The 20,610-nt window shown below is 37.6% G+C and overlaps 1 protein-coding gene across 5 annotated transcripts in view; it reads right to left on the minus strand.

Moving 5' to 3' along the window:
- The window catches only part of LOC139963731 (stomatin-like), a 113,427-nt gene that overhangs the window by 64,052 nt on the left and 28,765 nt on the right, over positions 1 to 20,610 (minus strand). The window contains exon 1 of one of the 5 annotated variants that reach the window (XM_071964834.1): positions 14,538 to 14,966. The exons of the other annotated variants lie outside the window; for them this stretch is intronic. Within the exon in view, the coding sequence (XP_071820935.1) occupies positions 14,538 to 14,559 (22 nt within the window). The 5' untranslated portion in view covers positions 14,560 to 14,966. Of the gene's footprint in view, positions 1 to 14,537; positions 14,967 to 20,610 lie in introns of those variants that run through there. 5 annotated transcript variants of the gene reach the window in all.

Below are 20,610 nucleotides of genomic sequence, written 5' to 3' on the forward strand. Positions count from 1 at the left end.
ATAGAAATGTATTGATTGCAAACGAGACAGAATATTTAGATAAACATAACATGGACCGTTGCCCGAATGTCTCATGAGTTTAATCTAATTTCGCTATTAATTTGACACTGAACATGCAGATTTCTCTCAAATATTCGTGCCAAAGTTTACAATTTAATTACGTTCCCGCATTCAGAATTTGTTTAGGAAAATGTCCATGGACAAAAGCTGAATTGAGTGAACAACAAGAATGAAAATGTATTGACCAGATTCATGCTTTGTGATATCTGCTAGATTGGTTGGTGATCTATGCATCCAAATCTAAAACCTGTATGTATTAAAGTGGTTTGATTGGATGGGAGCAAAATACTGAAAATTCAAAAAAGTCAACCAGACAACTTGAACTTTTCCTGAATGAGTCACTTTTGTCTTATCTGTAAATAGAAGTAATAAGTTGACTAAAACGAAGCGAAGAACTTGAACTTTGAGAAATATTGGCATTATAGTCTTAAAGGTAGAGCTATGCGATAGTTAAGTGACAATATGCACTTTACATTTGCTTCTTGCGAGAGGGGATTTATATATTGCAAATACACTGCCTCCACCAAATGCTCATGATCGAAGCCTTCGTATAATTAAAACCATTAACCAAATTATCCTCTATCACATATATGCATAGTGTTGACTTAATACACAATAAAGTGATAATTAAAAGATGGGTTTGACTTTACTTTGTCTGCACAAAACTTAATCAAAATATGGAAAATTTCACTTTTAATTGCTTCTGGCTCATAATTTTGAGGAAGAGTAGCTAATTTTTCAGTATATAGCTTGCATCTGACCCATTATTGGTTAACGGAAATATTAATAAATTTCATGCATATATAATATAAGAGAAAACATAAATATTGCATTATGGCACTTTATTGATGATGATGATGATGATGATGAAATGGGGTTGAATTTATTGCAATTTTTTCCCCACTTTGAGGTAAATGGGCACTGATACATATGAGACCAACTTACTGTGCTGGATGCATGGTGAAATTTTCTTTATTTTTAAAGCATCAGTATTTTTGAAAATTCTTTAAAAACCCATTTTTGGGGGGGTTCCAATTCAGAACATTTTGTTCATGAATGTCCTTTAATAACATTCTCTAAACGTTCCCCCAAAAAATTTGCGGTCAATTCCAATAGGGTCAGTAGTGCAGTCCCTTGTGTGGTGAGTGCAGGCTTTCTTGAACCAACAGTACATTGACCTCTAGAGTCCATCAAAATGTAAAGTCAATTCTCCAGGGAGGAATAAAAAAATAAAATTATTAAATCATTATGAATAATTTTCATAATTTTTAAGAATTTACATTATTATCATAAATGCAACAACTTATTATGAACTCCCTCATCTACTACTGTATGACCCTGTACATTAAATTTTAATAAATTTTAATTTATCTGCATCCATCTGATCCATCAAAACGACAGCTTTCATGATATGGAACCTGTCCAACCCTGAGACCAATGAAACTATTGAGTCAGTTGTTTCATTTAAGGCAATAAAGCAAACAAAAAAACTTGATTATTTAGACGACTTCATGACCTCTGACAGTGTTTGAAGTATTTCCAAGCTCCTATTTAACGTCTGCATAAATTTTAAGAAAATGTTGCAATCCAAATTATTTATCCTCCTCCCCCCTTCCTCTTGTATACTTGAGGAATCCTATAGATATTACCTAATTTCCCTGCAAAACATTTAAGGAGTGCTAGGCAGGGAAAAAAGACAACTCGGTTTCAATATTCCAGTCAATGATACATCAGGTTGTCAATGTTGTTAGTTACTGTCCTTCAGAAATTGACAATAACAAGGCATCTTGCCTTTCATTTCATCTTCTTATTTTGCCTGTGAAGACCCAGATAGAGAGAGGATCGCTAGACCGTACACGGTTTGAGATTTCTCATCTGGAGGACGATCGCAGTCCTCAACTTCTGGAAGCACTCCAAAAGTAATTCTGGAACAATTTATGCTTCTGGGCTCAATTTTGGGACATAAAATTCGTCTTTTTGCAGGTGCTAAGAATAGACTTGACAGAAGTTTTTCAGAATAGAAAGGAACTGTAAATCACTGCACCGAGCGAATGTGACGTTGCAAACCTGCTGCGAGGAACATTCATGTCGTCTACGTCAGCTGTTTCTGACATTTTCTGCTTTCTGTGCCTGTCTTCTACTTCTTACAATATGCACCGATGGCACATACACGCATCGATATATGTACAGACTTTATAAAAGGGGTGCTATAGTGTAGGGAATAAGTATCTTGTTGTGTCTGCTATGTACTGTAACTATGTCTCTCCCCTCCCCCTCCCCCACCATCCCCCTCCCCCACCATGCACCCCCACCATCCCCCTCTCTGTAAAGTAAATTATGTCCAAAACAAATCTCAATGTGTACTAAATTAACCTACTGTATACTATGCCTTTCTGGCTTTCCAACAGATGTTCTTGACCTATTGATGTAGTTTAATTTGCATATATAGTTGCAGGCTGAAGTTGTTAATGTGATCAAGTGACTACCAGTGGACAGCACCATTTTGGGAGAGGGGGGAGGAGGGGGGGTTGACTGCTTCATTTGTACTGAACAATGCTGTACTAATAATTAAGAGAAACCCCCTGTCTGTGGTGGAAAGTGCAAGAAACAAATTTAGTAACCATCCAAATACCAGCAGCTGCCTCTTAAGTCAATTTACTTGATGATTGTATGTACCGTAACTTGCCAAATATTCCTCGAAAAAAGATTGAATTTTTTTTTTTATATATATATATATATTTATATATTTTTTACCAACACTTCCTAGATATTTTCTTCAGCTAGCAAAAAATTTATATGCAAGAAATTAAGGATTCTGTTCTGTGATCAACATTTGGTCATCCAGGGAATGTACCCTACATGAACAATCAAGGTCATCAGTACAGGCCGAAAATTTAAGCATTCCCAAGAAATGCTAAAAGTTTCGAAAAAGAAGTTCATGGTATTTTTCTGGATGTCCATTTAATTATTATTTTCAGAATCTATGAGAGATATAACTAGATAGTTGACTGTATCAAGGAGGATGTTACATAATTTGAGGGTGGCAATAAAATCCTTGTGAAAGTTGGGAGATGGGAGTGACCTTTAAGGAGACTGTCCTATCATACTTGGGAACAATACTGATCACCTTCAGTCGCATTGTAATATAAAAGTTTGGCAATTTCAACTACTCTAATTTCAAAATACTTCATAATAATTCGACACAAAGTGTTGCCAAGTTTAAGCAGCTAATGAATGACATTAACTGTGAATTAAGGTATTTTTAGTGCCTTCTATCATTGAAATCTCGACCAAAAGCAACTCCAAGAATTGCCTTCAACCACCAACACAAATTAAAAGGATACTTTCCAGTGCCCGATGCAGTTGATTTTACCATGAACTCAGGTCCTTACTGACTTAAGAAACTTCATCATAACTTTAAAACCGACAAGTTTCCAGCAGCAGGGAAATTATAATTGTAAGCCTTGAGAATGGTAGAATTGAAAGAAACTTGAGGGAGTGGGTCGTTGACCCTGAAGTAGAGCAGTGGGGATGGAAGGAGGGGGGGCACAGTGCTAAAATGTAACCAACTTTTGAATAAAGCTAGGTTGATTTGAGTGCATATAAGAATGGAGATAGGTACGAGAGAAGTGACGTAAATTCTACTTCGATAAACTGATCGCAGAGGAAACTTTAAAAAGGGACGTCAAATAAAGATCCTGCGCAAGGGAGTCATACCAAACAAATTATTTGTTCATTTTTCTATAAGTTGCTTCGTTGCTTTGAGCCATATGTCTAGACAAAAATCGATGAATCGTGTCTGAACGTTTTTTTCTTACTGGGTGATATTAGCATCTCACAAGAAGTGTACATAAAAAAATATGGAGACATGAACAGACACAGACACTTCAATCATTTATCCATTGCAAGTTGGTTAATAATGCAACTGGGGTAATTAGTTGTCAAGACAGGCATAATTTAGACATTAATTAAGACATGTTTGCAGTATTGTTTATAATCTTATGTTTCTCTGCCAGAGTAGCATTACTGCTGACAGTGCTTTAATGTATTGGTGGTGTTATAGTAGTTCTCTCTGCAGGCATGTAGCAAGGAATTTGGCAAAATTCTGGCCGGAAATGCCTCCCAGATGGCTGGAAACGGCACTTCCCAGGCCTTGTAAGTTGCATCTTATCATTTTCCTTTTTTGAAATTACTAGCGATATCATAAAAAAATCCAAAATAATGCTCAAGGGGGGGGGGGCTGTCGCCTCCTTTGCCCCCCTTGGCTATGCGCCTGTCTCTCTGTCGGTCTGAGAATGAACTGCAAGGTTACCCAGCAATATTATTACACCTTGCATATTCATGTATGTAAAACTGTGAGATGAATGGATGGATTGAAGGATGGATGGATGGGTGTGTGGGATGAATGGATAGATGGATGAATGGATGGATGGATGGATAGATGGATGGATAGATGGATGGATGGATGGATGAATCAATGGATGGATGGATCGATGGATGGATGAATCGATGGAAGGAGAGACGAACGGACAGATGGATGGATCTACAGTAGCTGCTTCACAAGTCGTCAAAGTACATGTTATGAGTCAAAATATTTCAATTTTATTTGTAGTACACTGCAATTCATGTGACATGCTTTAGTAAAGCAGTGATTAATTTATCTCAGTGTTTATCATACAAATAAGGCTAAGACTTAGACAGCAAAATATACAGCTCAACTCCCACTGATGGGGCTAAGGTTAAATACCAGCGTTAATTGAATAAGCGACATCACGATATTTTGGGATACAGCCCGGTCGCCTTGCTACGGTCAGAACAGCCTAATTAGCTACATAGTCCCATTAATTAAGTAGTTCTACATGCAGCACACATTCATCAACTCTTCACTATTAATAGAAACAATTAAAAAACGAGCAGTGAATATCTCATAGACCTTACGGGGCCTTCGGGGAATTAGCCATTTTCATTCTCCAGGTTCCCCACTGCTACGTCTCCACGAGCAACAGTTCTTTCATCAAATTAAAAACCTCATACCATTTAGCTTTGTTTCTACTACTATCTTTACTCTGTTCCATGTCATGTATTTTTATCTCAAACCTGCAAGGACGTCTACAGTATGTACTCATCACTCTGACTGAACCAAAATGTCGTACAACTCGCCCGTGAGGTACATCACCCCAGAATCAGTAACATATCTACCTACGAAATACCATGGCGAAAGCTTGAATCGATTTGCCTGACTCAGTGGAGTAATTAATCTTCAAACCCTAGGGAGGTACCTTGATCAAGGTAATGTTACCTTTTGCCCCCCCCCCTCCCCCATTTAGAAAGAGATTTGCTTACTCTCCACGTCAACGAGCCTAAGAAGAAAGAAGTCTGAGAAGAACCTCGCCATTTGTTTCCCATTGAGTTCATAACCAGATATTAACACTTTAACCGACTCTATGACCTACGTGCACTAAGCTGACAAAGGATACAGTTCCAAAGGCTCAAATTAATATCTCAAATTTTTAATCAAAATCGTGATAGTTCTCCCTTTTGGTTGATAATTGGTACAATCGGCAACCAGATAGTGTGTAATTGTAGCCTAAATACATGGTAATAAGCTGACCTCATTCTTTGAAGATGATAAAGAAAGGAAGAAAACAAAATGGTGTCAATTTGGCAACTTTCCAGGTAAAGGTCACTTCCCATGGCAACAACAGAACCAGAGGAAATTTACTTAACTATATACCGCCCTCACAATAGCCTATATGTTATGAGCAGGGTGGAAATACAGTTTTATAATGCAAATACCGACATTGGTGTAAATATAATAAAAATAAATAAATGAAAAAAATAAAATAAAACCAAATTGAGAAATTTAGCAAACAGAAATATCGAAACAAAATTTTTCCTGTACCCTCATCATAGCGCCCTCTATGGGTTTCCTCCTAAATGATCTGCACTGCAGGGATTCAACATCACATGAAAAGACAAATGTCTTTCCAATGTATGGTACTAATTAGTCCAGGCAAACTTGATAATTAAGAAAGGGACAATTGAAAGTTATCTTTATCACCAAACCTGAAATTTGAAAAGGATTTTCTGGTGGCTGAAGTTGAATACTTAGCAGAATTACTTAAAAGTTCTTGCATCTTTAGACGAAAACCACTTCCTGATAGCAAGTTTGTATGGCATAGATATGAATATTTTGTCAATTTTTGTGATATTTTGTAGATGCATCTGGGAACAGCAGAATGAATGATGTCATCAGGACAATACTTCAGCTGAAAATGTGTCTGCTCTTATTTTATAACAGATACTTCGATCTTTTATTTACAGAGGAAAAGAATGTTAATACAAAAACTATATATATTGGTGAAATACATTTTACAGAAAAAATTGACAGCTAAGTACACATACCATTTGAATGTATCACATTTCAAAGATAAATCAACAAGAAGAAGAAATACAAGATTATGATAGGAAAGTATTTGCTTTTGAAGAGCATTTGGCCAGATGATCATCATAAGCCATCTAAATGTGATCCAAGTTTCTGCAGTAAATAGTTGAAGGATTAGCCAATCCAATCAGGTTACAAAACATTCAATCAACCATACAGGTCTTCAGTTAGGCACATGTAATTACATTGATCTAGGGGTTTTCAATTATAGCAATGTGAAATATATACTTCTCTGCAAATACCAGTTTATTTCATTATTTGCTACCGGGAATTCCCTTGTTCCCTTCAAATGTAACTTGATATCCCTCACACTAATATAACCTGAGCACTATGCAACAACCAAATAATTAATGGCTTATATACTCTTTGTGATGGACTGTAACCGTGGACACAATATTTATGAATGGCTAACTCTGAGGGACTCTGTAACCATGGCTACAATATATATGAATGGCTTACTCTATTAATGGACTCTGTAATCGTGGACACTATTTATGAATGGCTTACTCTATGATGGACTCTGTAACCGTGGACACAATATTTATGAATGGCTTACTCTGAGGGACTCTGTAACCATGGCTACAATATATATGAATGGCTTACTCTATGATGGAACCTGTTACCATGGACACAATATTTATGAGTGGCTTACTCTATGATGGACTCTGTGACCGTGGAAACAACTTACAGAGGGCGCTGTCATATTTAGTACACTGAAACTTAACAAGCCTTTGCTATCTGAATTTTAGAAGAATGGTGGTACACCATGAGTTAATCACCACTATATTAGTAAAATACAAGTCCCTTCTTAATTATTGAAGAATTGATCAGCAGAAACAGAAACAGAAACATCCTTTTAAGTTTCAAGCCAAACTGGATCAACATTTCAAGATGCGTTTTCTACAAAATATGTTTGGTTAGGCCCTAGTGGAACCCATGGCCGATCATCCAGTGCATTGGTGTGGAAGTTCACCCAACGTGTTCACACACTGGTAAGCACTTTCACGTGATCTTAATTGATCTGTAAACAGCACAGATCACTCACATTGGGATGTATAAATGACAACGCCCTCTATTGAAGTTGCTGGGGTGCCCAATACAAAAAATGCTCACCCACAGATTTACACGTACAAAAAGCAAACAAGTTTAACACAAATAACCAAAATAAAATCAGATATGATCAAAATTGTCAAAAAAGTGATAATTTTGTGAGAAACATCACGTACTGAGCCAAATACATGTGATGTGAGTAATTTCACTGCAAAAGCACAACTTTTGAATTTCTGAATTGGAAGCTTTCTTGTAACATGTTTTCATCTCTTGAATTTTTTTAAGGTAAACATTACAGTGTTTTAAAATATATGAAAAGCATTGACAATGTTATACGCTTTAAAATGATTGTATATATGAAAATGTAAATTTACTCCCTGTTCCTACGCAGCTACTGAATGTCCTTTTGCATCACGTCAATATCTGACCATTTTAAATTGCTAAGCAGACCGCTCGACCTATTCGTTATAAGTTTGGTTTGTTTGTCCCGGAAATGTGCCAGCTGAATACGATGGTTGTTTCCATGATAAATATTTCAAGCTGGCCTCTCATAATTGTGATGAAACCTGATGAAAGTGACAAGAACATATGTAGCCAAAGTTACAGTCATAGATTGGCCCTGACAACTTACCACAATCTGCGCTTTACAGAGATAGCGTTGGCCTCCCAAAATCACCAGCAACGGTAAATCATGGAGATGTTTGCAACGCAAAATGTAGAGAGAGAGAGAGCTACAAAGGCTATAAAAAATAACCCAGCATTTCCTTCATGGGTCAAGAGCCTCAAATAATGAAAGAGTTTTTTTCTCTTTTTTTTCACAAACAAGGCAATAAGAATCACCCATGTTGAATTAATTCCATAAGACACAGACTTGAAGTAAACAATGGTTTTTCAAGCAAGTCACATCAACAATTAAAGTACAGTAAGCAATGAGAATAATTGATAAGAGAGTAAAGAAATATCGTTGCAGCAGACCGTAAAGGATTGGTACTGGCTTTGATTCTTAATTAAAAGTAGCACAGACCTTGCGGGTGGACCGTGGGGGTGAAAAATGGAAAAAATTTGGACTTTTTAAAGAACTTTTTTTTTTAATTTATATTTTAAATTTTTAAATTATTAGACCTAGGGGGTGGAAAATTACCTTTAACCACCAAGGGCCCCAGGGGATCATGGTCAGCAACGATTTTCAGTACAGTAATTTCAACACCACTGTACATTGGTCTCTCTTCTGAAACCCTTATTGACCCTCCCACCAACCCCCCTCCCCCACCATTCTCAAATTTGTGTAAGGGTCTGTACCACAAGACCACTGTACCTACTTCAGAGTATGTGTCGCAGCCCATATCATCATTCCAGGAAGCAAATGTGTACAATGGGGCTTGTTCTAATCTGTCTTGTTCTAATGGCCTTGTTCTAATGTATGTAGAATAACCAATTACAGGTATAGTACCACACTAGCTGTATACGTGTCACTATCTCTATGTACAGTTAACATTTCAGCTGATGTCTGATCCATCGTACCTACAAGTTATGACTTATTAAAACAGTTACTTGTCTGAATGGAATATATGTTGTCCCCTGCCAGGTCTATGGAATTTGAACACGCAGTTTATGATATGCAGGTATTCAAATGACAAGCAACGCACCTGCTTCAAGTGATCTGTAAAATTATCACATGCTGATATTTGATAAAATATAAATACTATTTCTACTGTCATGCCTGGTTTATGAAATGTAAAACTTGTTATGGTTAAATGCAACATGGGCTATATATATTTTATGTAAATGTGAAATTATCAAATATAACGTGAGTTATATAATGAAATGTCACATGTTATTATGTAATGTACGTAAAACATGGCTGTGTAATGTGAGGATTTGGTTATGAAACGTTACGTGAGGTTATGTAATATTCATTATAATATGACAAAGCAACGTGCCAGCTGTTTTAGACGATCATCAAACTTGAATCTCTTCAAGGCAAATTTTTTAATTAATTATTTACACTCAGAATTAAATACGATTCTAGAAAGGTCAAGATCACTTTCAGATTTCACAAAAGTATCATCAAGGGAGACAGTTCTACTTTAGAATTATTTAAAGCCTTATTTACAAGATCGATGAAAATTAATTACCTTGAACTTAAAAACAGTGACTCATGAAACTATCCTTAAAGGTTTTCTAGATACTGGCTTCACTTTGAGAGTGAAGAACTATTGTAATAGATTGATGAATCTTGTTTATTAATACTACAGTAATACTTCTATGATACCACAGAGCTACATGCAGTACATACATAGGCGTAGGAGGCGGGGGGCCTAGGGGGGGGGTTGCAGCCCCCCAAACCAAATATTTCTGAAAAAAAATTGGAAAATATGCAAAAAATTTGGTTATATTTTTCGGGCAAGTCATTACAGCCCCCCAAATCAAATTGGTCTCATACGTCTATGAGTATATAGACTGACATGTTTGAAATGCTATTCCTTTACTTGTAATATAGCAATGAAATTGATTATTCTGGGTATAAATTGAACCTGGCAATCACAAATTGACATTACAATAGTGTAAACCCACTTGTAAAACACTGATTTATCCAAACTTGTTAATTAATACTACAGTAATACTCCTTTGATACCCAGAGTAATATGCAGTATATATATAGACTGACATGTTTGAAAAGCTCTTCCTTTTACTTGTAATATAGTAATGAAATTTAAAATTCTGGGTATTAATTATGCACCTGGCAATCACAAATTGACATTACAACAGTATAAAACCACTCGTAAAATATTGACTTATCCAACCGTTTTAGGTTTTTTGTCAATTTTCAGTTTTATATGTAGTAATGGAGATTCTTCTCGAAAAAAACAATTTGCGTACGCAGATGGTTGACATGTGATTCCACACAGTGCTGGCACGAAATACAGACCGACCAATCAGCTAATATATATACGACCACATCATCTGAGAGACAGCCGTTTACCTTGACCTTTCCCCTGTGGATAGTATGACACATTAGGGGCAGAAAAGCTAAAAGATTGCTAGGTGGCAGGATGTTTTTCACAGTACAGAGTTGTTTTACTCCAGCTATCGAAGCAAACACAAGCATCACGTTTTATGTACATTGCCAATAGTTTGCTTATTTACCAAAAAGAGTTCAACTTTAAAGAATTATGTTAATGATATGTAAATTATATGTTAATACATGTAGATCTTCTTCTACCAGCTTGATCTGAAATAAAATTGAATAATTCTCTATACATACAAAACATTTGAAGGTTATTCAAATACTTGAATTTGAATGGTTGCAGACAGCAAGAGAAATGAAGCTCCTATTTTTGATGTAATTGACACAGAAAATCAAGTCAATTTTGTGGTACCTCAGAAGAAGTAGATACTTCGTCCTAAGTTCCTCAAGACCCTATGTGTCCTTTCATATACAAGTGAGGTACAGCTCGTAGCAAACGAAATGCATCTTTAAGAACAGTGTGTGTACATATGTATAAACTTCTTCAATGAGTTTATGGAACTCATGTGTACACATAATTTTAAATATTCATCGATTTGTGATGCCGACTACCTACAGACAATCATAAAAGAGGATTTATATATTGTTTATCATTTCTTGACCCTTCTGGAAAATGTAAATAGTTTAAAGCAGTAACTAGAACAGTAACCGTGTATATTTATATATTCGTATATGTACACTGTTCATATTTTGGCAACTATTTACAGGGCTAATGTTAGAATGGTAAGTGGTTTATTCTTAGCATAAGCTCTCTTTGCATGAGCACAACCAGCTAGGATTGAATCCTGGTGTGATCTCCTACTTACATATATTCGAAACTTTACATGGTTTGCATAGTTAAGAGTGATGAGCTTTTAGCTGCCTTATCCCAAAGGGAGATTGCTGATGTTGTGTGGATACAGGTAAACAAAGTAAATAAGTACATAAGTCCTGAACTCTGACTTTGCCAGGGTCTCCCTCCTTGAAACTTCTGCCTGGAGTTTCTTCTGGAAGTACAGTACCCTGCAAACTGGTCTTCCCCTAAGAATGGTAGGCTGGTCATTATTGCCTTCGCCTCTAATGAAGGCCATCTTATGGAGGACACCACGTTCTCTCTTCTCGAGGTCAAGACCTTGCGAAGAGCCTAGCAAATTGGTTCTAAGCCAGTCTCATCGAGGGTCCCAAGAGTGATAATGATTGACTTGCCTCATTTCTAGAGGCCTGGGCATCATCCCCTGGCACTTGCTGACGATACCAAATCAGCACCTTGGCAACCAACATCATCACTAATGTCAATATCATGCCTGATCGGGATGCAACATCCATATCTACCAGGACCTCATCCAATCTCTTCTGGGCTGGATCTCTAAAGAACTAGGATGATGATGATCCCTGTTCTGCTCTTAACTTTTCCTTTGCCTCTTGAGGGATCAGCTGTCATCTAAACAGGCTCTTCCAGGTGTCTCCAGGAACCCTTATAGCTCTGTCAACTTTTGCTAGAACGGCAGTCCATCTCTTTTTACTGGCTATGGCTTCAAATCTTTTGCAGCAGGACACATCCACGGGCATCGTAGGTCTCAGTCTTGTGGTACTCTCACCTGTGGGCATCAGCTTGGACACCTAGGCCTGATTAGGGACCTGCTCTTCTGGTTCCTTCTGGTTTCCTGAAAATTTCTGCTGCTATTGCAGCCAGTTCTGGAGGCACCATCGTCCCCTCTACTGGGGGTTCCTCATCTTCCATATCCTCTGGGAGTGAACTGCTCCAAGCCCATTTCAAACCCAAAATGTTCCTCTAGTTTGTCTTCCAAGCCTGAAAGCACCATGGAAGCTCTGCAGTCCTGCTCCGCGAATGATCTTTCTGGTTCTGTGACCGTCACCGATGTGGAGGCCCCTGTTTCCGAGCCTCTGTTATATCTGCTTTCTCAATGGGAGAGCTTTTGTCTTGATATCTTTCCAGTTACAGCTTCAGGAGGCCGATTCATTGACCCAAACAGGCTGGTTCCTTCTCGTGTCTCCTCCTTGGGAATCGACATCTCCTCTTTGCTCTTCGCTATCCAATTGTCAGAGGAGTCCGATGACAGGCCCAGGAGACCATCTCCTACTCCTGCAGCCTCTCAGGAACAGCGATCGGGATCTACTGCGACCATGTTCCCGACTTTGGGTACTTGACCTCCTCATCGGACGACCTTCTTTTGGCGACCCTCCGGTCGCGTCCAACTCTCTCTGTGCTCCTGTGGCGGGCAGACCACTGTCTTGCATCCCTGTTGGGACCAGTTCTCCCTTTTTCTGCGGCCCTGTCATCGCTCCTCTCTGTGTCCCTGTGGACGCTACCTGGACCCCGAGAATGCTACTTCCTTTTGCAACCCAGCATTGTTTGCAGTCGCTCTGCGACCGACTGGTCTTTTATTTTCCCCCTCTGGTTAATTGTGCCGAAAAATGGGGTTACAAAAGGAGGAAGGAATAGTAGCTACAAAGGAGGCCTCAAAATTTATGAAAAGTAACTAAGCAACATGCTTCGACTAAGCTAGAAGCAGGAGGCTTACAAGGGGAACAGCATGCGGCTTGATTCTTAACTATACAGATACAATGAAGGCCAATGAGGGGAAAGGAGAGGTAGAAAACTCACTAGAAAAACGCATTTAAAAGCTAGAGAAGGGAAACAGAGATAAGTGATCGAAGTACACAAGTAACATATAAATGTATCGTACACATGACCCATACACAAAATACACATATATACTAAGGGCTGGAAGGGCGGGCAAACTAGCGTCGCAGTTCGCAGAACTAGTACCTGTGTCCCCAATATGCTATACGGGAAAAGGGCTATCCCAAAAAAGGGCTGTCCCCAAAAAAAAGGATACTTATCGGGCTGTGCACAAAAGATCACAGGATAAATTCCTTATTCCAATTAGGAGTAAAAAGGCCTCAAAATACACAGTTCCGTATGTATTGAAGATAGGAATAATTTGACACACAAAATGGACGTCTCGACACTTTGGGTGGTAGAATGAGAAGGGCATTGACCCAAGAGGTCAGGACATAGAGGGCACACAATGTTAAAAGGTTACCAGTTTGTCTATAGGTACGGAATAACGTGAATGCTACGGTCATGGAGAGACAGGTAAGCGAGGAGCGAAGTAAATTTATCACATGTCTACTTTAATGTACCTATATAGAAAGGTGATGAAAAGCTACTTCAATGTGAATATTGTACTAATCAGTTGAAGGAATCAGTGTATATGCAAAATGTGAGTTTATGTAATGAAATGAAATTAACTGAAACGAACACATCCTGATGCTTTTAAAAAAACAATATTTATAATTAAGTGCAACAAATAAATTGCAAATGTGAATGATTTTGTACTAAATACTACTTTACAGTAAAGCTACTATAAAAATACTGTATCTATTAAACTAAATTCTTATGAATATTTATTGAAATATATAAATTTATAATGCAGGGTCATAATACTGCACTACACTAGACTCTAAAGATGTACATTCAAACTGAATAAATTAAAAAATTGACTTGATACCCTTATTCAGTCACATCTACAGCAAAGCAAAGCTGCACACATTGCTCATGAATCTAAGCTCGCCAGATGTAAATCCCTTCCGACAACTCTTTATCTCCATGTTTTCATTAACATGCCTTTCCCATGCTCTACCCGGTGCTCGTAATGAAAAAGAAAGTAAGCCTTTTATTTACATAGCATACATACAGACTAGGGATACTGCGCCAAGAATCTCAAGATGAATGTATACACACTGCAGGGAATATTCTCCATCACACTTTACAGGCACCTCAGCTTGTTAATCAGTCCACATCTACACACGTAGACTTCGTTACAGTATAGAGACTGTCTGTAAGTCAATCCATACAACGTTCAAGTACCCAATCTCCTCTTAATATCACAATGACAAAACTCGAAGACATTTTTCTATTTTTTTTTTTAACTGAAATAGAACACCTACCCCTGTCATCCATGAATCCCATGGTCGTCCAGAAGACGTTATCCCGATATACGCTTCCGAAAGGGAATCCGAGGAGAGAGCTCTAAAAAAATGCGACCGCATTGAATGTTATCAGCCTACATATCAAAGAGTTCTTATATATAGCGGTTTACCGGTCGTTCGGTCTACTATCCACATCCACGACGACGACGACATTAGTCCTTAAATCCCGGTCTCATCTCCATTTGGCAGCTCCGACTGTTCCGTGATTTAAGACTCCTTAAAGCAAACCTGGCCAAGGTGACAGTGATAGTATCCCGATGGCTTGTGTTGTTTATTTTGAGGCGAATGAGTGGCTTGCTCCGCAGCCAGTCAACTGTTCCCCTCCTAACTCATTAGAGAATTGAAACATTTGCCTCTTTGCTGAGATGGAGATTCTCGGACCTTATACGTGTTCTTGATATAGCTCTCTCTCTTTTTTTCCTTCTTTCTGGCTAAAATTATCTCCACATTGGCACATAAATCCCTGTGTCACACAAAAGCTTTCCACAATTAACAATGGCTGCTTAAATCCCGTCGTCCAGGATCCAGTTGTAAAATATGCCAGATAATTACGGTTTGACTATGAATCAAGCTCTGTCTGTCTGTCTTTTTTTTTTTTTTTTTTTTTTTGGGGGGGGGGAGAATAATAGAAATAGTCTCTTTTCTTGTCTCAATAAAAGTCAGTGATTGTCAAAATGATTGGGTGGATTTTTGCTTCATGGCATCCAAATCCAAGTTTAGAACACAGCCTCATTTCTCTCTCATTATTATTATTTTTTTTTAATGTTTCTCATATTTTTTATAGAGGCCGATATGTGACTACTTTGTGTCCTCATGCATCAGTTAATAGAAGGTGTACTAATTACCATCTGGCTATAATAATCAATTCACTTAGCACCATATCAAGGATTGGAGGTACGCACTTTATACCCTGAATTGAAGATGCACTACTAGCTTAATCAGAAGCATATACAAGTTGTACATTTTCATTCTAACCCAACAACCCCTTATCTATAAAAGATCTTTCCAAGAAGCCAAATTAGTTTGTTTTATTCCAGTAATTTCACAAACACGATCAAGTATTTATTTACAAAATTGAAAGAAACTTGACTGATGATATGTATGCTTTGTGGGCGTCACAATGTGCATGACTTTCGACAAAAGCGTTCAATTTTTTTTTATTCCATGCAGTTGTTTTAATATTCATTTAACGGAATAATTTGCGAGACTTTTCAAATGATCGTACCCTACAGTTTTGTTTTCAATGCTAGGCCCTTAACCTCCACTACCTTCTGTCTAGGGTTATTATATGGACATAATATGGTGACATCATTTCATGTGCCATAACCTGCAGTTGTCTAAATTAAATATGACCAAAAATATATTTCTTGTTCAATTATTATTACTTTTTTTCCATCAAGACATTCAGTCTTTCAAGTTTTTTCCCGGCAACAAATGGTTTCTTCCTAATAGTTACTTAAAAATTCCAATTTGAAACCATACGAATATTGTTGCACAATTATGGACAGTCCGTTGGCATATAGCTCTCATCATGATCTGATCCACTAAAATAGTCTAAAAAATAGGTATGAGACGTTTTTCCTCATTGCATGTAATTACCGGTCCCTGAGTTAATAATAAGAGTAATACAGTAGATTTTTATAGCGCCTTACATAGAAAATTCACAAAGCACTTAACAACAGTTCAGTCCTTGAACAAGTCAGTTTTGAGAGAGAGGGTTTGCAGGAGTTCACAGATGCTGCGCTACAAATGGTAAGTTGTTCTATATTGCTGGAGCTGAGACAGAAAATGACCTGTCATCGTAATTGGAGGTACGAACAGATGATGGCCAACAAAGCAAACACTGTGAAGATGAGCGAAAAGAGCGAGAAGGCTGGTAATCTGACACAAGACCAGTCAGATATATTGGTGCCATGCCACCGCTTAAAGCCTTGTATGTGAGCAATACGATTGTGTATTTCATACGGTCTAGAATGGGTAGCCAGTGAAGTTCTTGAAGAATTGGTTTGATATGATCATGCTTCCTGCTCCAACTAACCAGTGAAGCAGCTGAGTTTTGCACACGCTGCTACTTTTCGATCTCACTTGCCGGTAGTCCATGGAGAAGACTTTTACAGTTATCAAGGCGTGTTGATACTAAAGCATGCACAAGATGCTCCGTGGATGTGCTATCAAGATATCTACGTAGACAGCTAATGTTGTGACTAGTAAAGGAAGCTGTTTGGACGATTTTCCTCCCGTGGTCCTTCATGTCTAGCACCTTGTCTAGATGTTAACTCCAAGGCTCCTAACAACATTGGAGATATTGAAAATGGAGTTACCGATCATGACGTCAGCCGGCGGAGTCAGGCATTTAAAAAAACTGGAGTTGATGAAAGCACCTCAGGTTTCGAGTCATCTAACATTAGTTTATTTAGAATTGACCATACTTTAATATCACAAACGCACTGCTGAATCTGAGAGATTGCTTCTGAGCGGTCACTCCGATTCAAGATCAAGTGGTCATAATTGACACCATGTGCTGAGATTACATGATCACTGAGTGGTACAGTGTTCAGTGTGAACAAGCTGGAGACCCAAAATGGATCCTTGTGGAACGAATCCTTGTAGAAACGGATCCTTGTGGAATAGAGGTCATCAGAGAAAACGCTCTGAACGTTATAACCCTTTAGACACGGTCGCGTAGATATGACGTTAGCCACTGTAGAGATGATACAGGCAGTAGCATTGAAGCAATGAGGTTTAGCAATTGGGAGGTTCGGGTTAGATCCCCAGCCGGGTCATAGCAAGTTGGGTTTTTCATCCAAGAGCAATCTACAGTTTTTCCATCTGAAATGACTTTCTAAATTGAACCGATTCCAAAATTTGAGTTAAAATGTTGAATTGGAAGCCACCTGACATGAAAGTTGGAATGTATAAGCCCTGGCAGGCTTCTCCTACATTCGTGGTTGCATAAGCATCGTAAAAAAAAACTGCCAGATTTTTATTATTTATTATGAAAGTTAAACGATAACAACAATTTATCACCATTATCGCTGCCATAGTGTTTACATGGATGTCATTTTTCTCTTGGAAACATCCAAACAACGAGGTACTGTCGTTCAACACTATTGTTGACTGATCTACACGACAAACAGTACACCAGTCTTGCATATTCCAAGAATGATTTACAGAGATATATCTACATTGACGTAAGGCAAACTTGCGATACATAACTTCGTAGTAAAAGTATGTGAAAGAGCACGAGTCCCAAGGAAAGATGAATTTCCCTTGGCTATGAGTACAAGTAAGTGTGTGTACAAGGCTCTAATTAAGGACCAGCACCGAGTACATAACCTTGCAAGAGAAACCTATACATGCTAGTCATTCTTTATCGTGAATTCATCCAAACAGCGAGGTACAACTAAAATCTCTTGTTGATAGATCTATGCGATAGACTGTACAAGAGTCTTGGATATATGCCAAGAATGATTTATAGAGAGGTCCACATTGACATCTGGCAAACTTATTGAATTCGCAATGGTAGGTTATTGTTATAGCGTACATGACTTGTAGAAACAGTACATGCAATAAGCTTGAGTACCAGTACAAGCAGAATTTCCCTTGACATGAGTACAAGCCTCTAAGCATGAGTATGACTACCTAAACCTTGCACGAGTACCTATAAACTTGATTTTCAAAGTGTCCAAAAGACCATGGATGAGAAAAAGTACAGGCAATTAAGATATAATTACAAGTAAAACTACAGACTACAGGTAAATACAAGTTGGTAACCAAGATATGTCGGTTTTTACTGGTAAATTGAGAGTAAGGGCCAGAGGGCATTCAACAGAACCTAAACTATTATTGCTAAATAGCTATAACTGTTTACTCCGCAACAAATGTTCTATTTTTAAGTTACAATATATATATATGAAATACACAATAAAAGAAGTCCACTTGAAAATAAACTTTGAGTAATAGAATAAAGTGGGTGAGTGACAGGTAGTGACCAGTCTCAGAGGATGTACATTGATAAGATGGTTTCCCCAAACCTTAACCGGTTTGTGAATTAACGAGCGACGTACTCACCTCATATAACCTATGCATTACCGTATTAACCTCGCTCTAGCATCTGGCAATTTGTCTGTATGTAAGTGTGGCCATCTCCCTTCCGTAATTGCCAGCTGTTACGCAAGTATCGCTCTCTTATTGCTCTCACTAAATCCTAATACGGTAATGCATAGGTTATATGAGGTGAGGGAGTACGCGCTGTGAATACCAGTTCACTCTATAGGCACGGAAGAAAGAGAGTGTTGTGGGGAGACAGGTGAGCGAGGCAGATACAATGTTTTCTAAATTTCAGGTAAGCTACTAACATTATTGAAATCCCTGTATCAGTTATACAACAACAATAATTCTTTAAGAGTCATCTGTACTAAATGGTAACAGATGCTAAAATTGGTTGAAAATATATCATTAAAATAAAATTAATAATTGGTTCCAGTTTAAATCAAAATTTTATGGCCCAGAAAATTCTTCCTACAAGTATCAACCACAGACAAAGACAAAATCGGAAAATGTCAAGAATTTTTAGGTTTTTTGTGTGTGTGTGTGTATTTTACACACATTTTTGTGTGTGTGTATTTTAGTATGAAATTGAGAACTGACAAATTAACATTCGTTACATCAGTAGTTCTTAACCGGTGGAAAAATTTTCCCAGATGGGGAAATTTTTGGGTATTTTAGGGTGTAACTTTTTGTCTCTCCTTAACTTAATGTCCGCATATGCCGTTTTTATCCCATTGTACCCAGGAATTCTCTTTGTTGTGAATGTGAACTATGGAGAAAAACCACTTTTTAGTGACCTTTTTGGTGATGTATTAGGAGGGGGAAATACCTGGGGTGTCTGATTGGAACGAGGGGACTGGGATGTAAACGGATAAGAACTACTGCCTCAATATGTACAGTATCTTTTATATTAATATAAAATTACTTCTCTGAGATTAGGAAAAGCATGAGGAATCAGGACTGACATATCAACAAAGCCTTTAGGATATACTTTAAAGGGGGGGAGGGGGGAGAGGAGAGGGGAGGAGATTTTCTATAAATTCTACAATATTCTCCCGGCACCACAAAAGGAAAACTCAAATACAGCAAGGCACAACATATCACTATAATTACAGAGAGACAAACTTTTATCAAAATTTTAACCCAATCAACAACTACCTGCAAACCACCACAAATCAAACTGGAAAATGTAAGAGAAATAAAAAATAAAGAGATTCCAAAAATATCCCCAACACTTGAGAGACAGAGCCATGAATGGGAATTCAAAATGAAAACATTTCAACTAATATTCTAAAGGACTGCATGGGTTAAAGGTGGTATTAGAAACTGGTCACACTGCAACAGTATCAAATCTTGTGACCAGCCAGAAGTTTTGTTAGGTTTAACTATGTTATATATACTTTGTGTGCCAAGTGATATCTTACTAGTCAGACCTGCGGAAAACGTGTTGAATTTCTTACTATTTGTTTTTTATAGCCACAAAAGTTTGAATTAATTTTGATAATCGAAAATCTGGCACATTACAAAACTGAATATATCAAGTAAAATTTAATAATATTTAATGCTCATAGTATGAGCAGATCAAATCTGAATGCAAATCATGAAAGCCGATGAGACAGAATTCTATTATGAGACAAATCTATTGGGTAATAAGAGTGTGTGTCATAGGAGTGCAGAGACATGAAAGGGACACAATGAATTACAAAGAAATCAGGGGGAAAACAATTTTCTTTATCTTTTCAAATGTCTTTGGGTCTTGCAAATTGATATTTGTCTAATTATTACATAGTTTTCACAATTATTTTTACAATTTTCTACATAAATGAATCATTTGAGAAAGCTTTTCGAATAGCCTACATTTGATATGTTAAGTGCAACATATTTGATCCTATATTGTACTTCAAACTATATTTTAAGTAAAGATAAAGTTATGATCATGGCTGTGGATTTGAATACATGTTACAATGTGACCAGATTGCCA

The sequence above is a fragment of the Apostichopus japonicus genome, chromosome 22, assembly GCF_037975245.1.
Source record: "Apostichopus japonicus isolate 1M-3 chromosome 22, ASM3797524v1, whole genome shotgun sequence".
Classification (NCBI taxonomy): Eukaryota; Metazoa; Echinodermata; class Holothuroidea; order Aspidochirotida; family Stichopodidae; genus Apostichopus; species Apostichopus japonicus.